The 25113-nt window shown below is 46.9% G+C and overlaps 1 protein-coding gene across 2 annotated transcripts; it reads right to left on the reverse strand.

Annotated features, from left to right (window-relative positions):
• Positions 1 to 7860: 7860 nt before the first annotated feature.
• hectd2 (HECT domain containing 2) lies at positions 7861 to 24988 on the reverse strand. 2 transcript variants are annotated; one of them, XM_086121497.1, is made up of 23 exons: positions 24543 to 24988; positions 21355 to 24435; positions 19105 to 19228; positions 17845 to 17983; positions 17611 to 17713; positions 17440 to 17529; positions 17271 to 17335; positions 16948 to 16993; positions 16612 to 16721; positions 16132 to 16280; positions 15530 to 15653; positions 15260 to 15356; positions 15067 to 15174; positions 14586 to 14718; positions 14375 to 14466; positions 13834 to 13898; positions 13597 to 13690; positions 12926 to 13000; positions 10687 to 10774; positions 10443 to 10549; positions 9573 to 9688; positions 8841 to 8984; positions 7861 to 8130 (listed from the first exon to the last, which is right to left on the reverse strand). In XM_086121497.1, the coding sequence occupies exons 2-23, from the start codon at positions 21403 to 21405 to the stop codon at positions 8010 to 8012; spliced, it is 2241 nt and encodes a 746-aa protein (XP_085977623.1). In that variant the 5' UTR covers positions 21406 to 24435; positions 24543 to 24988; the 3' UTR covers positions 7861 to 8009. The 2 variants fall into 2 exon arrangements, with proteins under 2 accessions (XP_085977623.1, XP_085977622.1); XM_086121496.1 differs by having other exon boundaries at positions 21355 to 24948.
• Positions 24989 to 25113: the final 125 nt, after the last annotated feature.

Genomic DNA, 25113 nt, shown 5'->3' on the forward strand with positions numbered 1-25113 from the left:
CTGCTGTCTCCATTTATTGATTGGTTGAGGACTCAGCACGGCGAGCACTCGAGGTTGGCGTGTCTGCCTCATGGCTCGGATTCTGGGCTCCGCCCATCCTGCGTTCGAGGGGCTTTTCTGTGCAGGCGCCGCCGCCTTCCAAGAAATGCATATTGGCTTCGTGAGCCCGCCACCTTCAAGACTACAGATGCAAAACAATCGGGTGAACCGGTCGCCAGCCAACGGCAGGGCAGGCACCTTGTAAAGGCCGCGTGAGCCCGCGTGTCAAGGCTGAGAACTTAAGAAGGGGGGGGGGGGGGGGCTTTGGCGTCAGACGTGACACGCCTTCCGTGCAACGAATCCGTGCGACCGCTCAGGAAGGAAAGCCGGCCGCTCCTCCATCTTGGACTCATCATCCACACCGGGGAAGAATTTCCTGCGGGCAGGATCACAACTTCCAGCTGCCGCGTTCCTGACAGCGGCTCACAGCTGCAATCGCACACGCAAACATTCGGCTTGTGACATGAAAACGTGCCTTCCACACACACACACACACACACACACAAAAGCCAGACCAGATTTTCCGTTGACAAATAGCCAAAGCAGGTGGAACTGAGATCTCATTAACGCACACAAGCACGAAAACGGCGCGTCTTCATGCTCCTTAGACAGAGCAGGCACATCCAGATAGGTCCCCCACCCCAAAAAACTAAAATCGAAAGAATCAAAGGGTTGAACATGCTTCCTTCTAAACGACGATGCAAATGAGCAGCGCAAACACAAGAGAACAAAAAATATGGAAACTTAAAATAGGAACAATTGTCATCTCAGAAATGCCACCAGTCGGGAGAGAGAAATGTCTTCCAGGCACCAGCGGCGGTTAAACTTTCAAAACAACTTCATTTGCGACACGCCAGCACCTTATTGATGAGAGTTGGTCCAAACACACACACCCACACACAACCACACCCCCGCACACCCACACACAGACCGCAATCAGACATGCGTTCAGGTCACACAGTCAAGTCTGAACAGGCCAAGAACTGTTAGCACAGCGCTAATGTTAGCACAGCGCAAATGGTTAGCAGGTGGTTTTGCAAGTAGACGTGTCAAGCTAACTTCGCATGAGCCAAAACAAACCCGAGGCAGCTGAACCAACATCGGTTGCCGTGGCAAGCGCTAGAATGCGCGTACTGTCGCTAACTGACGGAAGTAGCTTAGCGTATGCTAGCTGGGTGTGGTGCGATGCAAACGAGGTTTGTCCAGCTCAGCTGGCTTCCTTCGCAAGATTCTTTCTTCGCTTTCCTCTTTGATGTGTTATCGAGGGAACGGTCCCCAACCTTCTGCGACTAAACTGCTAGGGGTTGTGTCATTTTTTTTTATTGATCAATGAATTGGATTCAAAAAAACATTTTTAATTGCATCTTTTATTCAACGGCAGGAGAGTATTTTGAATTGACAGTGCAGAAAATGCATGAGCAAAGAAATGATGATTCAGCAGCTAGTCCGGTCCATAACATTGGCCTCGAAATCAGCCCAAAACATTGATCATTGTTTTGCAAAGTAAAAGCAAGCGTTTGCAAAAGTCTTATTTGAGTCAACACAAAAGATAAGCAGTCAGTCGTCAATATTTACTGTTGAGAGGTTGAATTGCCAACAATCTGGAGTCAAACCAGCTCTGGAAACACACAAACCGATTCTCAAAACCGGCGTGGATTAAGTTGATCAGCGATCATTCGTTGAGGAATTGTTGCAATTCCGCTTGAAAGGCATTTAGCGAATCCAAAGTGCCCGGTCGTGCAGACTTGACTTCAAGACCAGATAAACGCCGATAAGTCCAGATAGAAGACAGAAAGGCGTGGAAGCAAAAATAGGATAAGATAAAAACCTCGCTTCTCACTTGCTGCTCAGCCTCTTTATCAAGTGGGTCAACTCGGCTCTGATAAAAGCTCCCGCAGAGAACCGCAAAGACCGAAAGCCGATGCGTCCATCGCGCTCCTGGTCCGAGTGTTCCGAGGTCCGCCGTGCTCTTCGGGACACGTTCCTTCAAGTCCTCGAGGTTCCCAATTTCCAGGAGCCTGTTCAACTCTTTTAAGTCCTTCAGCTTTTGGAGGTCACATTCAGTTCTTTTAACCACTTCAGGTCTTTCTATCCTCCAGTAGTAGTTTCAGTTCCTTCCAAATCGTTGATGTTCTCTGCCTCCCTTCAATCCCTCATATTCTTCAAGTGTGCAAGATTATTTTCAGTTCTTTCAGGTCCTTCAGCTTTCCAAGATCCATGTCCTTCCTTCGGGTCTTTCTAGCCTCCAGTAGCATTTCCAGTTTTTGAAAGTCCTTCAGGTCTCCTTTGTCCATGGCAGTTGTTTCAAGCCATTCAGGTGGGCTACTTTGCGGCTGCGTGTGAGGTGAACATTCCACACGCGCGTGGAAGGGAAGGCTTCCATCGTGATGTGTGAGTGACAGCTGCTGTAACTGGACCTCAGCTGAGCTCACATCAGCTGATCAGCTGCTGGCGGTCTTGACAGGGGTGACATTTCTCTGCTTTTGTCCAAGTACCAATCCGAGAACCTCAATGTTGCTACGGAAATGTTGGCATCGCATCAAGACTGAGAGAAATGGCAGTCTTTGGTCACAGACTCTGTGTGTGTGTGTGTGTGTGTGTGTGTTTGGGGGAGGGACGACAAGGGTTATTAAAGTTTAACATTTTTAATTATGGTTAATTTTATTTCGTTTTGAGTTTTTTTAATGTAGTTAGTTTTAAGTAGTTTTCAGGGCAGTTTTGTTCGTTTTTAATAGTTTTAGTTTTTTTCAAAGACAGTCTTAATATTCGTTCTTGGTTTTGTGTTTGTGTGTGAGAGATTAAAAAAAACACCATGGTAAGTGTTGTGTTGCAAAAATTCAACCAACAATTTATTTTAAAACATTTTGACAGTGCAGAGTACGGTTTGACGGTCCACAGACCTTGAATTACAAAAAGTGCATTGCATAATAGCGCTTCTAAAATTAGACGTAAATTGGCTAGTTGCCAACTTCTAAATTGGATTCGTGGCTTGAATTATTCGTGTGGAAGATTTAAACCCGGCACAGTGTGCCATTTTTTGGATACAGTATATATATTTTTTATATATGAAATGAAAAAGGAAAGCACTTTTTACCTAGCGTTGCTTTTCGGGCTGTGTTGGCAAACAACAAAGTCAGGAGAGCCATTCGAGGAGAAACTGCACGCAAACTGGTCTCCTGAGAGCGACGTCATCAGCTGGCTATTTTTTCGTTGGCTGCTGCTTATTGACGCCACTTCTATGCGACACGCATCAAAGGACTACCACTCCCGGACGACTGTCCAACTTTATTTTGTTCGGCTCACAGCCGTGCAATAATATCGAAATAAATACATTTAAAATCAATCCCATAGGGTCGTGCATTAAATTAATAGCCAAAAAATGAAAAAAAAAACCTGGGACATTTTCGATGTAATTCTAGTTAGTTTTACAAACGTAAAGTTAGTTTCGGTTTCTGGAAAGCATTTTCGTTTTTATTTTATTTCTTTAATGATTTTTTTTTTCAATTTTAGGTGTTCGGTTTTCGTTTGTGGTGGGGACACCATGTGACAGGAAGTGATTTGAGAATAGATCCCGCTGACATTGACGCTCACAAAAGCCTCCACGCACTTTCAACGTCAACCCGATTAGGAACAGGAGTTGCAGTGCGATGTATTGCTGTTGGATTCTTCCTGTTGTATTATTATCGTTACGAATGGATCATTATTTCGGGGATTAGGATAACCACTTTTATTTGGATTATGACTAGGATTACATAATTGTTGGGATTACTAGGAATATTGGAACTATCATTATTAGTTTGATCATGTTTACAAGCACTATTATTATGATAATTATTTGGTCTTTATGAGGATTAGTTCGAGCATCAGAACTATGATTATCAGATTTATTATGGTTATGACAATTATTGTGAATATTAGATCAGGTACAGGCCTGCCCACCCTGGCACAACACCCATGCTGGGAGAAAGTCACGCCAATACATATTTACTAAGCCTTTCACTCATGCACACACAGGACATGCAGTGAAATGATGATGATGAGGAAGATGAGTAACAATGATACGTTTGTAATTTGTTTGCACATTTGGTGGGTAGTGCTTGGGGCGAGCATGCAAATGGTTTTTGTCGTGTGCACAGATTTGAGCATGAAAAAGCAAACCTGAGTCAGGTGATTGTCATAAAAGGATCATCAAGGTGCACCGTATACAATCTTCCATATGAAGATTTCATTTTTCAAAGCGACGTCGCTGGCTGCATGTCAATCACAGACACTTGCGCAAGTTGTCTGGGACTCACATCTGGGGCGGGGCAGGGGGGCGGTGGCGGCATGAAGTCTTTATTGCCTTCAGCAGTGACTCTGCACTTTTTGCCCAGTGTGCTTATGCAAGCTCCAAGAAAGAATTTACAAGAAGCAGCAAGGCCTCCTTGTCTGGGGACCAAACAGCAAGCACAAGCACTGACCTACTTTTACAAGCTCAATTCCAATATTTATTACGTTAGGTTGCATTCACCTTTATTCCGTTCATTTGCCTGCATTTCCATTGACCGCACCGATTCCTCGCATGTATAAAATGTCAGATTTTTAACTTTTTTTTTTTGTCCAATCAAATTGCAGCTTGTCTGTATTGCCACGTCAAAATAAAAACAGCTTCAATGAATTTGGGACCGTGTTAAACATAAATACAAACAGAATACAATGATGTGCAAAAAAATATTTCATTGAATACGCTACCAAGACATTAAAAGTTCAAACTGACCAACGTGATTGTTTGAAGCAAGTCATCATGAACTAAAATAATTATGGCTGCACACATTCTGAGTGATGATTACCACTTTGTTACACCACCTTTTCTTTTCATCAAGGACACTAATTATTGTAGGTGAAATTGTTTCCCATTCTTGCTCGATGGGAGACAGGTCTGGACTGCAGGCAGGCCAGTCTAGTCCCTGCACTCTTTGACTATGAAGTCACGCTGTTGTAACACGTGCAGAATGTGCGTTGGCATCATCTTGCCCATGAAAAAGACGTTGCACGGATGGCAGCATATGTTTCTTCAAAAGCTAAACGCACCTTTCAGCATAAATGGTGCCTTCACAGCATAACAAATGCTGGCTTTTGAATTTTCCGGAAGGTTCTTTTCCTCTGTGGCCCGGAGGACACGACATCCACAATTTCCCCAAACTACTTGAAATGTGGGCATGTCGGACCACAGAAGACTTTTCCACTTTGCATCAGTCCGTCTTAGATGAGCTCGGCCCAGAGAAGCCGGCGACGTTTCTGGCTGTTGTTGAGAAATGGCTTGCCTGCAACCCACCACTTAAGAAAGATTCATCAGCCAGTGACAGGAAGTGATGAGACAGGTCATACCTGACGAAACTTGAACATTCCCAAATTCTTTGTGTGTGCGTCACGCAACTCTCCCAGGGAATGACTCGTGTCTCGAGTTGGGTTACGTTGTCATTTGTGAGACTGTGTCCGGTTGTTGTGGTGTATGTGTTTTTTTTTAAATGGACACACAAAATGTGTGTCCATTTAAAAAAAAAAAAAAGGAAGTGGGAGGAGCTTTGATGAAGAACGGAAGGCTGAAAGACAAGGGGTGTGGCTAAAGCGGTTGTTTTGGAACCTGAGCAGGGCAAGTTTGTTTGCAAACAAGACGAGGACTTTGAATGGAGCCCCTGGGATGGGGAGGGGACACTGTGTATTGTGGGGGTGGGGGGGGCTCTCCAATGTGGGTTAAGTAAAAGAATGTCAACACAGCCAACCAATAAGCACTCCACACCGTGGGCCCCACACCCTGGACCCCAAATCCCGACAGAAAACAGATCAATGAATGAAAAAAGGCAGTTGAAGGTCATTGGCCAAGCACCTGTCACGTTTGAGGGTGTGCGCGTGTTGCGGCGTGGGCGAAACCACCAAATAAGACAGGGTGGTAGCGCAATTCCCTTTAGTTACTCAATGACTAAGCTGGCTGTGCGCTACTTCCTCTACAACCTTACTGTAAATACTTAAAATACATACACCACACAGTTAAATAAATATTTACTCACCCTAACTCATGCTGGAAGTAAATTCATATGACACATCCATCCATTTTCCAATTGGCTTATCCTCATAACGGTTGTGGGCGTGCCGGAACCTATCCCAGTTGTCTTCGGGCAGTAGGCGGGGGACACCCAGCCAATCGCAGGGCACACATAGACAAACAACCATTTGCGCTCACACTCACACCGAGGTACAGTGTCCCATTAGCCTGCCGTGCACGTTTTAGGAATGTGGGAGAAAACCGGAATACCCGGAGAAAAGCCACGCAGGCACGGGGGAGAACATGCAAACTCCACAGGGGATCGTCAGCACAAGTACCCGTCTCTCCTATGTTGTGGTTTTAGTTTGTTGGCCAGCACGCAAGGTCGATGACTGTTGCTTATTATGAATCATATACATGTTTCATTCCGGCAATGGAGACGAGTCTTTGTGTGGACCACACAAAGCTTCAACCAAGACTTTTAATGTCAAACTTTCACATCATCGACGACAGCACACAGGAGGTGAACACGCTAGTCTCAACGCAACTATATTCTCTTCGCTAACAACAACAAATGCTAAGACAGACATCTTCTAGTCACCAGGTTCTAGTTGTCAGCTTCAACCCGTCATTTCCTCGCCATTGGCGTCTTGCCGTCAGGTTGTCAAGTTCTAGTCTCCGACTTCTAGTAGTCGATTTTTGGCTGTTATTTAATGGTCATCGGGTTCTAGCCGCCATTTTCTCGTCGTCAGTTTCCGGCGCTCATGTTGTAGCGCTCACTTGGGGACTCCGATGGAGCGAAAGAGACAAAGAACCTTTGAGATTAAGCCGCTTGTTATTAGGGGGGGCGCTGGAGGCTCCATGGGTTGGGGCCACGTTGCGACCCACATTATCCACTTTGGCTCCTGGCCACCAGTGCCGCTTTGGGAACTTGCGCACATTACCATGGAAACCGGGCCGGCAGGGCAGCAGAGGGGCAGCCACAGTTTGAGGGGCAACGGTGCTGATTCTTTACCCCTCCCTGCTTTATTTTGCGCTTTCTCCTCCTTACGATACACTCTGTCTACTGCTAAGCTAAACTAATGCTAAAGCTAAGACGTGTCCTGCAGCGTGTGCTTCTTCAACACGGTACTACGTCAAACATTGACAAGGAGTCTTCAGGTCCTTGTCGGCTTCTCGTTGTCAGGTTCTGGTCATCGCGTTTGTCATTAGACTGCTCTTGGTGCTCAGTTCCAGTTGTCTGCTTCCAATGGTCCCGTTCTAGACACCAGACGCCGGCGGTCAGCGTGTCTTCATAGGGTTTCATTCATCAGCTTCTAGTTTTCAGGTTCTCGTTGTCAGGGTCAAGGTCTGCAGTCCCGTCAGCTTGTAGTTGTCAGGAACAAGTCAGGTTAAGGTCAGCCATCGCTACTCTTCAGGTTGCGGTTGTCACATTCTAACCAGATTCCAGCTGTCTGGTTCGAGTGGTCAGATTGTCGTCATACATTTCGTATTCAGCTTCGAGTTGCCAGGACGTAGTCATTGTCTGCTCTTTTTGCGCTGATAAGCTAATGCTAAAGCTAAAAGGCATTAGTGTTGCAGCTGTCACTCAAACAGCTCCCAATCAAAAGGCTTGTGCTGCTGCAGCGTCTAAACACACCACAATGTCAAACTCTCGGGGAAAAAAACAAAACGTCAGACTGGTGACATTTCGCACAATAGCTGCTAACTTTCTCAGCACGTAGCTCAGCTGGATTTACATTTTCCGACTCGCCATCTCACCTTGAGGAACACGGCGATACTGCGATACGCTTGCGGCGCTAACTTGTTCAGGTGCTTAAGTATGATCTCGATAAATAAAAGCAAAGTTACAAATTGTCCGTTTAAATAAAAGTAGCAAAACAAAGAGCACTCAGGGACGCTAAAATGGCTAGCTAGTGCCCAACTGGAGGGGGAAGGGGAGGAGAAGTCACTCAAGGCCGAAGCCCTCCGCGTTGGAGATGGCGATGGTGAGCTTGTGTTTGAGCTCCTTCTTGCTGCGATATGGCGGCAAGCAGATCTGATTGAAACACGTGTGCGACACGGGAAGCCTGAGGACACACAAACATGAACACGCTTAGCGACGGCTGTCACAATGTGCTCCGCTTCCATGAACAACATGGCCGCCAATAGGGAGGAGCTTGTCAGAGTTCACGACGTAGCCATTTGGTGGCTAAATTTAGCCCCTCGGCCAACCCGTGTCCCAAAATAACGTGACTTCCTGCTAAGAGCTTGTTGGAAGGCAATGGCGCAGTCCGACTGACGAGTGTGAAGTGTTATCATTGATAGTCGCAGTTTATAGAAATAACAGATGTGTGAACACAAACGGTGGAGCGACACATTTAGAGAGATAATTGGAGGGCCCATTAATCATATCATACAAAGAGTTCTTGGGGGGGGGGGGGGGGTTCATAAGGCACGATAATGTAGAGTGCTAGTTTGAAAAGTAGAGAATAAAAATTGTAGGTTTTTTTAAATGGGGAGCTGGAACGGATGGCGCCAGGTTAGCGCATCCAAGCCAGAAACATTTGCCCAAGGTGACCTCGCCTCATTCATGTTAGCACATGCATTCACGCACATTAGCGGTGAAAAACAAATATTTATTTCTCTTCTGAACAATGTCATTGCAAAGTCTGATTTTTGCACAGTTGATTTTGCACTCTGGGTTGTTTGCGCAAATGTGATGAGGGCGAGCATCTAGCGCCATTTGGGGTTTGTCTTTTCATAACGCGTCAGACCAAAGCGCCGCTTCTGCTCATACCAGTCGGTGGGTGCATCGATCTTGGAGATTTTGAAGTTGAGCTCGGCCATCCCTCCCACGGGGATGCGGTCGCTTCCTGTTGCAAAGTGCAGAAGTTTCTTTTGAAGATCCACGGGGAACGACAGCACCACCTCCCAGAAATTCCTGCACGCACGCACGCACGGCACACTCAGACTCATTTTTTTTTTTTTTTTTTTTTTTAATCCAATGAGGACGTGCTGATCACCACAAAGTGGCGATGACGCGCTGGATAATAATAATGTTGCATAAAAAACATGAAGCTGCTTGTTTTCACTTTTAGACGGTTGCCTGAGTGTATTTGCGCGCCTGTTTGTTGATGTGTTTGGCTAGTGTACTTGGTGTTAGTTGGCGAGTTAAGCGTTGTCTTGTGCTAACTCGACAGAAGTCGAAATGCCACCATTTGTTGGTACTTGAAGTTGGCCCGAAGGAAAAGCAAGCGAGCTTTGTTTGTTGTTTGCTGTATTCTCTTATTTGGGCGCGTTACAATATTCAAAGTGTTTGGAACTCGACTGTGCAGGACTACGTTTCCAAATACAATTTTCTTCTTTATCTCCTTGCGCTGCTTTTTATCGTTGGCGGTCAATATTTTGTGTGTTTCGCATGTCACGTATGCAGTCTGCGGTGAAGAAGGAGCTGCTTATTCTTTGTGAGCTTCTCTCATCCTGGGCTGAAAACAAACCGATGGCGATCGCGCGCGCGTCTGTCACCTACCTGATGGTGGCGTCGCTCTTGCTGTATCCTTCGTAGTGCGCGCCTTTCTGCAGGGCGCTCATGTCCAGCTGAGGGCTGCCGCACACCAACATCTCCACTTCCTCGGGACGAAGCAGCTGCCGCGAGAACGGGGGACCGCGTCAACCCCCACAACGCCATCCGCAACGGGGCAATTCTCAACTGAAACAACTGCTCTCGTGATTGTTGACGTTGGCGTCATCGTTTCCTCCATTTGGATGTTTCAGTCAAGGGTTTGTTTGTTTGTGGGTGCGCGTGACGTCATCGAGTAAAATGTGTGCGGCGGCACGCTCGTGTGCTGTGTGAGAAATCGAAAGCAGGAAGTTGGCATACCGACATCGTCCCAACTTCCTGTTGAAGAACAGTTACAAGCCGCCGCCAAACCACACAGCCCCCGCGGCCAAACTCGGGTGATGCTTTTGGGTCGAAAGGCACAGGTCGCATGAACTTTGACCTCATTGTGTGAAATACGATGGGTGACACGACTGAGGTTCAAAGGCATCAAATCAAAAATGCCAAAGTAGAGTTCATCTCATCTGAGCGTTGCCGCAGAGGAAGTCACGCAAGACCGGGCAGCATCATCTTTGTCACCCGCTGCCGGGAGACGAGTGACGCCATGCCGCCGCTCAACACTTTGCTCATGCACAAGTGTATGCAACGAGCTTGTATGGTGTGTGAGCAGGTCGTGCGTGAGCCAAACATTAGCTGTAACATACGCGCAGGGTGGGCGCGTGTGTGTGAGCTGTCTCCGGAATGAATGTGTGCAACTCGTGTGCATGTTGTGAGTGCAACCTGAGTGAAGTGTGAGTTTAGCATCACCCGTCCAAAGTGAAAGTCTATCACCCAACTGACCATGAGGGCATCGGAGGCGCAGACGCTGTGGAAGCCGTGGTAGAAGGCGGCAAACTGCTTGCAGATGGATTTATTCAGCAGGAAGTCCACGTACAGCTGCACGTACTCTGGCAAGGGAGCAACAACAACAACAACACATTGAGCACATCTGAAAGACAGCCACAAACACGCCTGTCACCATACGTCAGTGGCATAGACAGAAGGACAATGAAAAGTCAATAATGATGAGAATGCAGCACCATACCCTTCCGGTTGTGTTTGGTGACAACAATCTTGTCTCCTCCTGGCTTCAGGTTGTATGACTTGACCACGCCCATTTCCTCCAGCGACACCTGCGACACAACGGGCCTCCATGTTATCATGTTTGCTAGCACGTTTAGTAACATAGTAACCTTTATGTTAAGATGTTAGCGTATTCATTAGGCAATTTATTAGCGTGTTTGCCAGCATGTGAAGTAACTTGTTTGTTAGCGTGGCTTTTAGCATAGTCAAAACGTTCTTCTACTTATCAGTGTTTATGGGCATATTCATTAGCCCGTTTATGAGCCTGTTCAAAAAAAAACTGTTCATTAGCTTGTTCATTAGCATATTCATTCCCGGTCATTAGCCTGCTGGTTAGCATGGCTGGCGTCTCATGACCAAGTGCCGCAAGATTAAAACGACACCAGAAATTAAAATGGTTTCGATTCTTCTTTGTCATCGCACGTCATGACTACAAGACGACAAATTGCAGACTGCGTTCAACAACAAGCCCATAAGCAATAAAAAAAATACAGCGAGTAGGAAGCCATTTCAATTCTCACGCCGCAATTTCTTTGGCTATGTGCCATACGGGCCACAAACATTCTACGATTAGGAACACGAAAGAGGGACCGTATGATAAGCACAGTGCGTGCAGTGTACTATGCAGTGCAAAGTGCGGGGACTGAGGGGGGGGGGGGGGGAAACAGTATACGTGTACACGAGTGCAATACACGATCAGACACAAGGTGTTGCGGCAAACGTTCCACAAAAGTGCTACCCCGAGATGCGTATGACGCAATTTGGAGTGTTACGAGATATGAGCCGCCATTCGGTTGATTTTGGGCTTGGACTTGCATGTGCAAACTGAGACTGTACTCAACTCGCTTAGTTTGGCGGCAGCAGGTCAACTCATTGCTCCCAAAAATAGAGACTTCATATTGTCCAATGACTTCACGTATACTTCAAACAAGAATGTAGCTTCTTAGCTTTTCACTTTGCCAGCTTCATGGAGCGAGCGGCGGGCAGAGGGCGGGGTCGAACATTTGGGGGGACGTAGGATGGCCCACTGTCATCAACGGGTGAATCAAGTTAGGAAAGCTGCTCACAGGGTGAACACTTTTTTTTTTAAGGTCATCGTTGCTCGCATCTAGAAGAGGCATCGGGCTGTCATCAATGATGACAAAAAAAGGCCCATTGCCCCCCCCCCCACAAAAGATGACCAAAGATCATTTCTGATCTTTTCTCGATAGTGAGGCCTTACTGGAAGAGGTCTGTCGTGACTTCCTGCTAGCCACATTCCACATGCGCATGAACACGCACGCACCCTCCCCTCAGGCTTATACGCAATGTTTGTCGCCACTTTGATGTGACTTACTTTTAGAAGTCAGCTGCTGCTTTCACTTCAGGAGCAAGAACATGAATGTGTCTGCGCGCCCTCTGAATTTGTGGCTTACATTCCGTTCATGTACATGATATTTCATGCATTCAACAATGTACATCGGTCAAAGTATTTATGCTGATGCTTTTTTTTTTTTAGGCTCACTTGGAATGTTTGGAAGGTCATCGTCATTAACGAGACTGTCATGAGTTGTCGTTCATAGTCGTTGACAGTCGTAACAAGTAACAGACGAATCCACGCCGAATCGCTGAGCAAATTAGGTGATAGCTATTTTGATCGCCGATTATTTGCTTCACTTAAAATGCTGATAAATTTCAGCCTGTCACCTGGAGATATATTGCAATTTCTGTCATCATCTGTGAAAGCAGACTGATTGTTTTTCCAAGACAAGACATTTGCAAATATCGGCCTTTACTTTGGAAAACGTTGATCCACATGTACGTGCACATGTAGCACATTTGACAATGAAGTTGACTTGAACTTGAACATTTTGGACGATGTTCTGTTGGATGTTAGCTCGGGAGCAAAACCAGTAACTGAAGCATCATCTATTTCCTCATTTTCTGCATGGTGAATTTTGGAATCACCTCCTCGTTTTGGGTGAAGAGATGGGAGTTCAAAAACGTTTTTTTAGTCCAATTCATTAATGTTAAAAAAAGCAATTCAAGAACGACAGAGGCACCCATCATGAAAAGAATCGCTCATCGCAGCCAAGGTATTGCTCCAAAATACTTTTTTTCTACCATACACCAGAGAGATTTGTTTTCCTTTCCTCAGTTAAACTGCACGACTTTGAACTGCATGAGACTTTTTGCGTGTGAAGACATTTGTGCATGACAACCTGGAAAGTGAGGCACACGTCTTCCTCCACGTTCCCGTCGAAATTCAGCAGCTCCTCCAAACCGTGAGCCAGCTCCTGTCCACACGCACATGCATATGAGGTGACATGATTTATTTGGATACTTTCAGTCAAGGTAACATTAAGATTAAGATATCCTTTATTAACAAGCTGCTCTTTTTGCACACACAGCGACTGGCACACTTAGCACACAAGCCTGTCTTCTCTGTGTGTGTTTGTGTGTGTTTCTGTGACCTTTTGGAAGGGCTGTGCTCTGTTCTTTGCCTCTTGCTAACTTTAACACACACACACACACACACACACACACACAAAGATTAAATAAGTGCGCAGTTAAACTCGACACAAAGGAGTCAGTGTGTCAAATGAATAAATTGACTTTGTCTCCCTCTGGTGGCAGTAGCAAGAAGTGCGGTGGAATAGGACGGGCATTTCACCGAGCAGGGATGTCAAACTCATTTTGGAGTCTTCCCCGGCCGTTATGACAGTAAAAACAAATCACGTTATTACTTGTACACAACAAATTCATAGACTCCTAGTTTTTAAATCAGTCCAATGAACTATAATAGTCTGTTAATTATTGCAAAATCTCAAAATTATTTATTACGCGTGACAATTTGCTTTTTTTCTCCGCCAATTTCGCTTTTTCTCCTTACCGGCATGATCTGCTGCAGGTCGTCCAAGGTGGCGGTCGCCATGCCGACGGGGGAATTCGGGTCACATGGTGCGGTGGGCGGAGTCAGCAGCTTCCTGTTACGAGACACGGCCAGCCGACGTCGGCACTCAACACCATGATGAGAACGTCACATTTCTTACAATTACATGAGCCAAACGTTCAATTGCTTCACGGCAGTCACTTTTTGTCAAGAGCTTGAATGAGGCGTGTTGCTGACCTGTAACAGTAGAGTGGGAAGTGGATGTCCAGAGCGATGCTGTTGTACACTGCCAAGCCCATCAGCTGAGCCCTCGTTAAGGACAAGAGACACGCGCGCACACCGACAGCCCTTTTCCCCAACCATATTTGTGTCCATGTATGTAACATTGTAAAAGGGGGTAAATATTTAACAGTTCAAACATTCACAAAGCTGCCCCGTGTGCCCTGTTTATACTTCGTCATGGCTTACTGTCGCCATGGTGACCAGACAGCACTTCCCAACATCAATGAGCTCTTGGCTCAAGAGGAACACGTACACATTTCCCACAATGGCTTCATTCCTTCCACACACACACACACACACACTGGGAAAGTTGGCAAGGAAAAGGCACCTATTAGGTTATGTAAGCTTTGACAGCTACCAGATGGCGGACCGCGCCCACAAACACATATAGGCACGGTTGCGTGTGTGTTTGTGTGAGTGTGGGTGAGGGAGAGTACGCGGTGAAGTGAGGTGGATGATGCTGCAGCCACAAACGAAGACTGCGTGTGAAGGATACAGTCCCGATGAGCTGAAACTCGGAGTAGTTGCTGTCACACTTCCAGCTGCTGAACCAATGACAGCGAGACTCCTTCATGTATGTGAACATGCCTGACAGACACACACGGATACATCGGCGTCGTCATGACAGAGCGCAGGGGAAAAAGACTAAGTGCATGGAAAAAAAAAAAAAGAAGAGGCAATGGCGCATGGACGCGCGTCACCCTGACCGTAGTCGTCGTGGAAGATCCGTCGGACGAGCAGCAGGAACCACTCCTTGGTCAGGCCGCCCATGTCCAGGCCCGCCTCCCCGACAAAGGTCACACGCAGTTTCTTCTTCAGGTCGCAGCGCTTCCTGCTCAACTGAAGACGAGCGCACACGCACGCACACACACACACACACACACACACACACACACACACACACACACACACACACACACACACACACACACACTCCGTCAAGTCGGTCCGGCCGGCCGCTGGCAGCTCAGCTCGGAGCGACGCCGCCGATGCTACTTGGAACTGATTTCCAAAATGAAATGAATGGGACCGTTTTTCTTTGGTGCACCACCTGAGGGTGCTCGCGCCGCCTTCGCAATCTCCGGGACAGTCAATTCCAAATTCAAGGCAAGAGAAAGCGAGCGGAAAAAGAAAAGAACACCTCGGGATGAGCCGAGCGGTCATGTAAAACAAAAAGGGTGCGCTGACCTCATCCAGCGAGTCGGCGAGGAGTTGCGCCCGTCGCACTTTGATGTTGAGGAAGAGGAGGTTCATGTCCACGCGCTGCCGTCGCGACACTTTGCTCACCAGGCTTTGCTGTCGCACACCCAAGCGGCGAAAAAGCGCTCAGCCAAGCAGGATGAGGTGGAGGAGCGAGAGGAGGCGAAGGAGGCGCGCTCACCCTGGCCTGGCTGATCATCTGCTGCTCCGAGTCCTTCTGGATGATGGCCTTCTTCACCGCCGTGGACAGGATGAAGGGAAACTGGCAGAAGGAGAACCTGAAGGAGAAGCGCATCGTCAACTTTACAAAGGCGTCCGCGGCAGCAAACGCAAAGTCAAAAGAGGGTGAGGGGTTTCTTATTTTCAGGGATCTTATATACGCATATTTGTTTCTCACAAAGGCGGTCGTTTACGTGCACGTAAGCCGGATTTCCGACGGCGATCTACTGACCTGCTGGAGTTTCCGTAGCTCTGCCAGGTTCTGTACTCCTCCATGAAGTCGATGTGCTCCAGCGTGATGTTGTAGAAGTCGGTGAAGGGCATGATGGGAGGAGACGACACGCTGTTGGCCGCGTCTGAACGCCACAAGAAACCGGTGAAAACATCTTGGCCGCAAGTCATCGCTTCCTTGTTTCACTTGAAAATGAGCCCCTTCCTCGCAATTTCTGCCTTTCAAGCGCGCAGATTCTCCATAAAAGCAGACTGAATACACCGGCCAACAAATTTGGACTGCTTTTCAATTAGGCAGAGATGCAAGTCACTGATTTAGAAAGAAGGGTGAGTGAAACGCAGCCACGGGCGGATTTCTTTTTTCTCTCTCTCTAAAATATCATCGCTCCAAAATGACTGGTAGATCTGCATTGCGACAGTTTTTTAAACAACAAATGTCGACAGAAAAAAAAAAGGGGGTACAAGAATTTGCTGTGAACCAATAGTCAAAATGTTCCTCGATATATTTTTCAATTACCGTATTTCCCGCACGACAAGGGGATTCAATTTTCTCAAACGCCGACAGTGCGCCTTATAATCCGATGCGCCGGCGGGCGGACTCACTGAACAGAGCGAGCACTTTGGTGGCTGACGGGATCCACCAGGAGCACTTGGAGGCGGGAGGAAGCTCGTCGGGCTCGGCGGGAAAAAGGCGAGTGGAGATGAACTGCAGGAGGCGCTCCACCGGCTGACGGAAGCGCCGGCCAGACAACCTGTGATGCGCGCGCGCGATCGTCAACGTCATCCGAATCGGCATTGTTAGCGTCGCACGCCGTCACCGACATCATCCCCCCCCCCCCCCCCCCCATCGTCATTGCCGTCGTTGACGTCTCAGGCTGCCTTCGGGATCGCCGTTGCCATCGTCACTGTCGTCATTGACATCGTCATCGTCCGGTGCCAACACTAACGTCATCTCATTCTTGTCAGCATCATTGTCATCGTTCCTTCCCTCGTGTATCATCACATGTGTCACTGTCATTAACCAACCATCGGCGTTGTTTTCATCGCGAACAGATCATCTTCATCGTCATGGCGAGCCCTTACTTTTTCAGCCAGTGCACCAGGAAGTGATGATCGGCCTCGGACAGGGAGGCCATCTGCCTCAAGAGGTGAGCGTAGATCACGTAGGTGCTGGTGCTGGAATACTGTGGGTTCTGCAAACCAAAAGCAAGTCAAAAAAGAAGAGGAGCAAAAGTCACATCTTAGATGATGAGTGCGTGATACGCACACACACACACACACACACACACACACACGCCTTTCCCCCCCGCCTCCTTACGAAAACCTGCAGCCAATCACAGCGAAGGAGTACGGAACGTCAAAAGTTGCAACATGAGATGAGCGGCGCGGAGAAACCCCACCATGACATCATCGGCTCACCTGAACCAGGATGAAGTACGCACGCAGGTCATCTTTAGTCCGAGGCCTGAACACACACATTCACAACAATAACAAAGAGCAAATGTTTAAACTTAAAAATACTTCGCTAAGTGCAGTGTGCATGCCAGGCCACTAGTTGGGGATGTCTATCGGTGAAAAAAATACGTCATATGCAGGGCGTTGTGTAAAAGACGGAGACGTCGAATAGCGGTTGGTAAAAAAGATGCGTGGTGTGTGTGTGTGTGTATGTTGTCAAGCGGAGCATGTTGCCATTTTGCGTGGCTCAGTAAAGCGCACACATGACGTTATCGAGGTCCTCTCACCCTTTCCACTCCCTCAGAAGACTGTTGATGATTCCCTTCAGCACCGACTTTTGGATGTCCTCAGGCTGCACACACACAAAAGGACACACACACATCGCTCATAAATGGACACGCGCGCCCACACAGACGATGACACGTGACAGGAAGTGGCGCGCGTGGCGTGACTGACAGTTTGGAGCAGCGAGTCGTAGACGGCGTTGACGAACTTGGCGTTGACTCCTGAGTCTTCGATGGTGTCAAAGGAGGCGTTGGCTTCTCGCTGAGAGGTGGGAGGGGCTTGAGGGTGAGCAAGCAGGAAGTACTTGTGGCCACCGTTGAGGGGGGGGGGGGGGTATCTTACCTTGAAGGCCGCGTTCAGTTCAATGAAAGAGTCAAAGGTCGTCAGGTAGAAATCTCGAAGCTCGCGCCAGTCGCCCGACAGCGCGGCGCGCTCTGCCTCCTCGCTGACGACGACACACGCACGCAGACATACGACCATACATGAAAGACACACACACACACAATTGAGCAAGCTCGGATGTGAGCGCATACACGTCGTAGCTCGTATGTGTGTGTGTGTGTGTGTCGGTCTCACAGGAAGTCTTTGGTGGTCTTGGTGCGCAGCGGGATGACAGGGTCACACGGGAACGGCGCTTTGACCTCCGGCGGCAGAGTATCGATGGACGTTCGCTGCTTCAGACGGGCCAGGCTGCCGATCGGAGGAAGCTCGCACACTGTAGCACGCCAGGCACGCCAAGACAGCACAGTAAGTTGAAACCCATCCCACTTCTTGATTCTCAGTCAAACATCTTTGGCAGGTGAAATTCTGAAGCTCAACCTGATCAATATCAATTTACTTCATCGCTTCAACAGTGCACGCGCGCGCACACACACACGCACTGTCCGCTTTATAATTAGGCCCTTTGTTTGTGTTGCTATGGTAACGCTGCAGGTGCATCCTGGGTGCCGGAGAGCAAAAGACAAACGGCAAACATCCTCAAGCCCGACTTGAGGACGAGCACGGCCGGCCGGGGAGCAGGACAGTGGAGATTTTAACAAATAAGGCCACTTCTGGTGTGAGGCTTCATTTATGATTTCAAAAATAATAATAATAATAATAACGGAGCCACTTCCTGTGAGGCGGTGAAAGGATTTTGATTTCGTTTTTTTATTTGAATCCCGCGCTTGGCCCTTGTGTGGCTTGCGTGGTTGTCGCTCGGCGGGCCCCATGAGGCGCTCGCGCCGGTGCTGAAGTCACCTGACAGTGACAACGGCTGTCGCCATGACAACCCTTTCAGCAAATAGTCACCTTCACACAGCGCAGCATCTCTCCCCACGCTGTCGTCTCCTTCATTTACTTTTACTCCTTTTGTACTTTCAACTGTGCTTTCTTCGTTATTAATTTGTTTGTCATTGTCTGGATCATTTTTGCTCCATGTACAACACATACAGCGGCGGTTGTTTTGAAGTGCTTTAGAAATACAATTGAATTGAGCTCATTGTTATTCTTTCGCCGGCCGATGCACTTGCGACCTCATCTCCTCGTCCTCCTCATTCTTCTTCCGTTTCTTCTTTTGTCAAGGACTTGGTGCTCACCTCAGGATCCATCTTTGATCTTTTCGCTTTTACCGTCTCGCGCTTTGATGCCTCGCTCAGTTGTTGCTGCATCTGTCACCATGGCGACTGTAGTCACGGCGACAGATGATGACAATGCTAACTTTGAAGCTTGAGCAACAGACAAATCGCAACGGAGGACGGCGGGCTCACTGGGCAGCGTTCGCGCACACATGAAGCACCGACACACACTTTTGCGATTCGCCACCTTGGGGAGATTTGCATGAAAACAGCCACTGACCGTGCTTGAAGCCTAGCGGCGCGGCGGCCATCTCGCCGTCCCTGACCCGAGCCCTTCTGTGGTTGAGCGTGTTGATGAGGCTCCCCAGAGACGGCAGCGGAGGCTTGGACTTGCGTGCCGGGGCCTGCCGCAACATGACATCATCAGCGTCGGTGCCACCGTCATCAATATCATCACACATCCTGTCACCAACACATCACATCTTCCTCTTCCTTCTCCTCATCATCAGAGTTGTATTTTTGCGGTTATGAGCTGCCACATGCTTGACTATGATGACATCCCTCGACGAGCCCCGCCCCCTTAAAAGGCACACATAATGAAAAAGTTTTTTTTTTTTTTTTGTCTAAAGGGAGAGAGGAATTGAGATAGGGGGCTTTGGACTTATGAGTGTGGCCAATTCAACATGTAAGTCAAGGCACGGCTGCGTACAAGTCTTGGATGAAGAAGAGGCGAGCCAAGAGGAGCTGCCGCCGACAGCGCACGGGCTACACTCGCTGCAAAACATCTGGAACCTCCTTCATGGTTCTGTCATCTCCAACGAGAGGCACGCACGCGTCCGTATGACATTTCCAGACGGAGAAAATGCACGCGTGGGTTTGCGCGCGTGTCACGCGCACATTCCCGAGCGCTGACACAAGTGCCATGACATCATCACACATGCCCGCCACGCCAGCTGGTGACATCATCACACTGCCCAAGTTATGCAAGTTGTGTCTCTTATATAAGCGTCTTTTGGCCTTTCCTAAACGCGCCATCGGCCGCGTGGCTCGCAACAACAACAACCGACGAAAGCGGCAGCTGTCAATCACATTTCAAAACAAGCAGGCCTGCTTGCTTCATCAATTGCGTCAGGGACTCCAAAAGTGCGCGACATGCGCGAGGCCCGAGAATTGGCGCCGACACACTTCAAGTTGGATTTCCACACAAACCCTTCGACAAAAACAAAACGAGACCCAGCAAAAAGGCACACATGACCAACAGAACGACGCAACACAAAACACACACAGGATGCGCAAAGAGACACAAAAACACAGCAAAAGGCACGGAGAGTGACACAAACACACACTGAGAAAGAAAAACCAGGAGACATCAAAAGCAGACATAAAAAGACACCGATAAAACACACAAGATATACACACAAACTAAACTTGGAGACTTTTTAGGGTCAACATTCAATTCAATGTTTTCACTTTCCTCAATTTTCCTTCCAATATCAAAGGCACATAAAATTTGCGATGAACACGTACACGCCTACTCCGTCGCTGTCAATTCCTGTTGGTCCTGAAGGAGCCACTTGAAGCCTTTTGTTTTTGTCTCTATTGAGCTGTCAAATGAGAGAAGACTCCGATTCGACCAAGCAAACGGACTTGATGGCTCAGCACCAGCAGGCGTTTCTAAGTTGAACTCCAATCCAAGATGGCTTCCGCAAACAGCACGGACCAGTCGACTTAACGAGTCCTGCGACTCGTGAGTTAGGAGCCCTTCCACGCTCGTTCTTGCTCAAATGTTGGGAGCACCCTATATTTTACATTTGATAAAATGGCAGGAATGCGATCATGAAATCACAACTGAACTGCATCAACTGAACAGCCATTGTGCTGCTGTTGTTTATGGCCACAAGGGGGCAGTAGAAGACTGACAGACTATGATTGAGATGTCTCAACTCCTCTCAGCTCATCAGTGCAGCATTCATATTTAGTTCATCTTCACAGATGATAAAGAACAGATGACATGCACATGTCAAAATTTTCACTCACAAGTCAAAGCAAAAAATAAATAAAGAAGCCCATCAATTGATTGAGTGTCTTCCAAAGTAAAAGCAGTTTTTTTGCCAGTGCGTTATTTTTGGCGGGGAAACAAAAATAATCGAGCTGCTTTCACGGAGGCCGACTCAAATCTGAGATGTTTTCTGCTGAGAGGACGAAATCTGTACAAATCTATGATAAACAAGGTCTCTAAATGATTAATCGACTGCCAAAGTTCGCAATGACAAACAAGAAGTTGGTCCCCTGTGGGTACCAGTTGTTGAATGTTCTTGTTTGGCAGCAACAGAAATTAAGAAAATCCCCCAAGGGATTTGAAAACGATTGTAGAACTACGTGGTCACAAGTTGCCCTTCGATTTGGCGTCGCCTTATGCTTTGGTTTGCTTGCTTGCTCGCTTTAAGACGAAGTGAGGTGTATAATAGCAGCAGCGTCGCTTCGCTGGCTGGTTGCTTTTGGTGGTGAGCGTGTGGGTGCGTTTTCTTACGCTGGAAATGGGTGGCAGCTTGTCGCGCTCCCTGCTGTTCAGCCCATACATCCTTTGTCAATTGTCGCGCCGCTGCCGCTGACGGCCAAAAGTCTCCCAAAGTGTTCCCAAAGTGGCCCAAGTGCTCATTGTTGTCTTCTCGCTGCTGTCGCTGCCGCCGACACCGCCGCGTCGCAGCCGTCGCGCGCGCGTCGACGCGTACGCGCGCACAGCCAATTCGGGAGCTTCTTCATCTCAAGCCAGAAACAAAAAAGAATGGAAATCAAAGAGAAAAAAACAGCGACAACAAGACACACACAACGAGCCTTCGTTGGTCACACGCCATCAGCACGCAGAGTAGCCAGAAGACGCCCGTGGCGGGCTGCCGCCATGTTGGGGGAGGGGGAGGAGTCTAAAGTTGGATTTGGGGAGGACTCCAGTTGCGGTGGTGGGGGATTTTTAGCGGGCCCCACAACCCTCCACGCCTTCAAAATTCTTCTCATATTAAAATTAAAATTGCCCAAAGAAAAAAATTATAACATGCAGATTCAATATGTTTTTTTTATTCATTTAAAAAATGTTGAAGATATTCATTGCAAACAATGCAGGAAGAATATTCGGTATATATATTGTACTTGTACATCTAATTTATCACGGATTATATCATTTGTCAATATTTTATTCATGTATTTTTGGAGAACGATCAGATTATATACGGTATATAACTCAAATCAACAATTTTCCATCAATGTTTATCTTCTAGTTATTGCAGTAAACAATTTCTGAATACATTTATTGGAAATTATACAAATAAAAATCTTTCTACAATTAACGATTTTATTCGCCCCATAAAAAAGTGCATGACACTCCAGTGTATAAAAAAGTGGATACAAGAATAAATAATAATCCAAATAATATCATCACTTCTATATGTGCATCAAATAATTCACTTTCAACAAACCAATGATATTATTCAAACATGAACTGGCAGAATGACCTTATTAAGGGAAAATAATATTGAAGATTATTTACAGCCGCTTTTCTCGTCATTCTGGAAGCCTTTTCATTTGAAAGCCCTGATGGGAAGTGACATCATGTTAGTTGCCTCACTGATTTATCATACTTTATGACGTAATCGGCATCGAGTCCTTGGCGATAGAGCACACACACAAAAAAGTTAAAACAATACACAAGTTGATATCACGTTTTAAAAATGCGCGTCTTGAGTAGGTTTTCATGTTTAGAAGACGAAATATTGTTTCCAAATAACGTCATTCTTATGCAACGCTGATGACGTGTTAATTTGAGGCGCACGCGATACCTTGTAGCGACACAAGAGGGCGCCATGTCGCCATTTTAACTCCCATTTGCGTATCTGTGTGCACTACCTCTCCTTGACTAATGAATGAATACCTTACCATACATACTGTACAAGAAAGTAAACATATAATGGACTGTACCACAAGTTATTACTGTTTACATTTACTTGTTACACTTACTCTTTAGAGTTACTTGTTGCAATTTCTATTACTTGTTCTGGTTCCACCCTGCCTCTCATCTGACATCAGATGGAATATCGGCTCCAGCGGATGGAGAGATTACTTGTTAAAATCTTTTACTTGTTACAATTAGTCATTACCGCTTACATTACTTGTAAAGTTAGGTTTTATATTTGCTTGTTTTTTAGTTGCTTTTAGAGTTGTTACATTACTTATTGTACTTTCTCATGATGGTTACGTGTTAGCTTTGCCAGTTGCAGGACACATGACTTCTTCAATTCAATTTACTTGCATTTGTTGAAGTTACTGATGTAAGGTTGTTGGTCTTGAAGCTAACATGCTAAGATGTTTGGAGGAAGGCGGGAATACGCCAACTCCACACAGTAAGGCCAGAGTGGAGCGCAGAAACTCAGAACACCGAGGCAGACACGCAAACCGCGAGGCCGCCTCACACAAGCGCAAAGAGACAAACAAATGTCCTCAAATGGACTTAGCCCCGTTAGCATGTCATCGCTAAATGAGCTGTCGCGCAGACCGCCGGTGATTGATGAGCAACCGCTTGGAAAGAGAGCTGCTCAGTTCACGTTACCCCGGCGGGTGTCAGCGCCGTGCAGTCAATATGCCCAGACCGCATTTATCTTGGGAAGTGACAAGTCGCCTGAGGGTGACGATTGCGGCTTTTATTTGGATGCATTTTCATTGACTACAGATCACATGGCCTGTTATGATTATTTGACTTTTTTTATTTGTGACAATGACCACGAAAGACCTTAACTTATTATAGCTAGTGCTTACATATCACAGTAATTATTTGTTTCAAGTATTTAGTGCTCAGGTACTAGCCACACTTCACAACATTTTTTTTTTTTTTTTTTTTTTTATACGTACAGTCACTTGTTACATTTATGATTTGGAGTTCATAAGTTACTTCGTAACATTGACGTCTCCCACTTACTGGTTGGATTGTTCCTTAAGGGTCACTTTTTACTTTCACTTACACTCACTTGTTGCAGTTATAATTTGAATTCAAATTTTACACTACTTGACTTTTTAAAAGACGACTTATTGCATTTACTGTACTCACGACAGATTGTTTCGTTGCTCAATGCCTCCAATGGGGCAAATGAAATATGAAGAATACATGACTTGATTCTTCTGACTTTTGACAGGTGGCCTGCACGCGGGCTGCATGATTTGGCCGCATGCCAGCCACCTGCCACCATGATGTCACCAAGCTCAGCTCACCAACCTGACGTTCACGTCTCCAGTGACTGGCGTCACCTCCCGGAATGTAAAGCACATCACATGCACAGGCACCAAATGACCTTTTGACCTGCAGAAAGTCATATGCAGTGTTCACATGTCAGCGACGCCGAGCTCACGGTTTACAGCTTGACACGCTCGTCAACAGTGACATTGCCGGGACAGCTTCCTCGAATGCGCCCTATGGAATTCTTTCACACGCCCAGTGTGACGCTTGAAAGGTCCAGTCGAGGTCACAAGACCACAAGAACTCACAGATGAAGAGATGATCATTAGGGCCCTCGCGGCAGAAGCCAGAGGGCAGCCATCTTGTGTTGCCACTGTTAATACTTGGATCGCTCTAAGGCATGGTAAGAACATAATCAAGAACAAACTTCACTTTTTGAATCGACCATTTTGAGAGTATTCTCAATATCGAGAACTGTGACCGACAGAGGTTAGGTTTACATTTTGCGGCAAATTCTGTCTCGCTGTGCTTTGCTTTCATTTCGTTGCTGATGGTGCAGCTGAACCGTGAGCGGTACTCACGGATATACCTGAGCAGAGAACATTTGAAATGGTATTCTTTCTCATGAAATGTTCATGTAGTGCTTCTCCCAGGCTCACTGATACATACGTGGTGGCATTTTCACCGCAGACACCGAAAAGAACGTGAAAACACGGCAGCGAAATGGAAGTACAATATTCAAGTTCAACTCAGCAAGTGGTAAGATGTAAGATGCCTGCTGGTGGCTTGACTTTTCCCAATGGCGAGAAAACAGCGTTGTTAGTCCATTCATATTGAAATAACCTCTGACCAACTTTGCTGTGACCTTTGTACTACTGCAATAATAGTGTTTGTATTTTTTTCCAACTACATGGATCTCCAAACAGGAAATGCTACTTTCCCCCACCTCCCATTTTTTTGGTAAGTCCACCAAGAGATCAAAATCTCCAAGCAAAAAAAAAAAAAAAAAAAAAAGCCTTGGGCAACACTATTTCCACTAAGGAAACAAACATTACGTGCGGATTTATTTGA

The sequence above is a fragment of the Hippocampus guttulatus genome, chromosome 10, assembly GCF_054856545.1.
Source record: "Hippocampus guttulatus isolate MCC_2025c chromosome 10, RoL_Hgut_1.0, whole genome shotgun sequence".
NCBI classification, from domain to species: Eukaryota; Metazoa; Chordata; class Actinopteri; order Syngnathiformes; family Syngnathidae; genus Hippocampus; species Hippocampus guttulatus.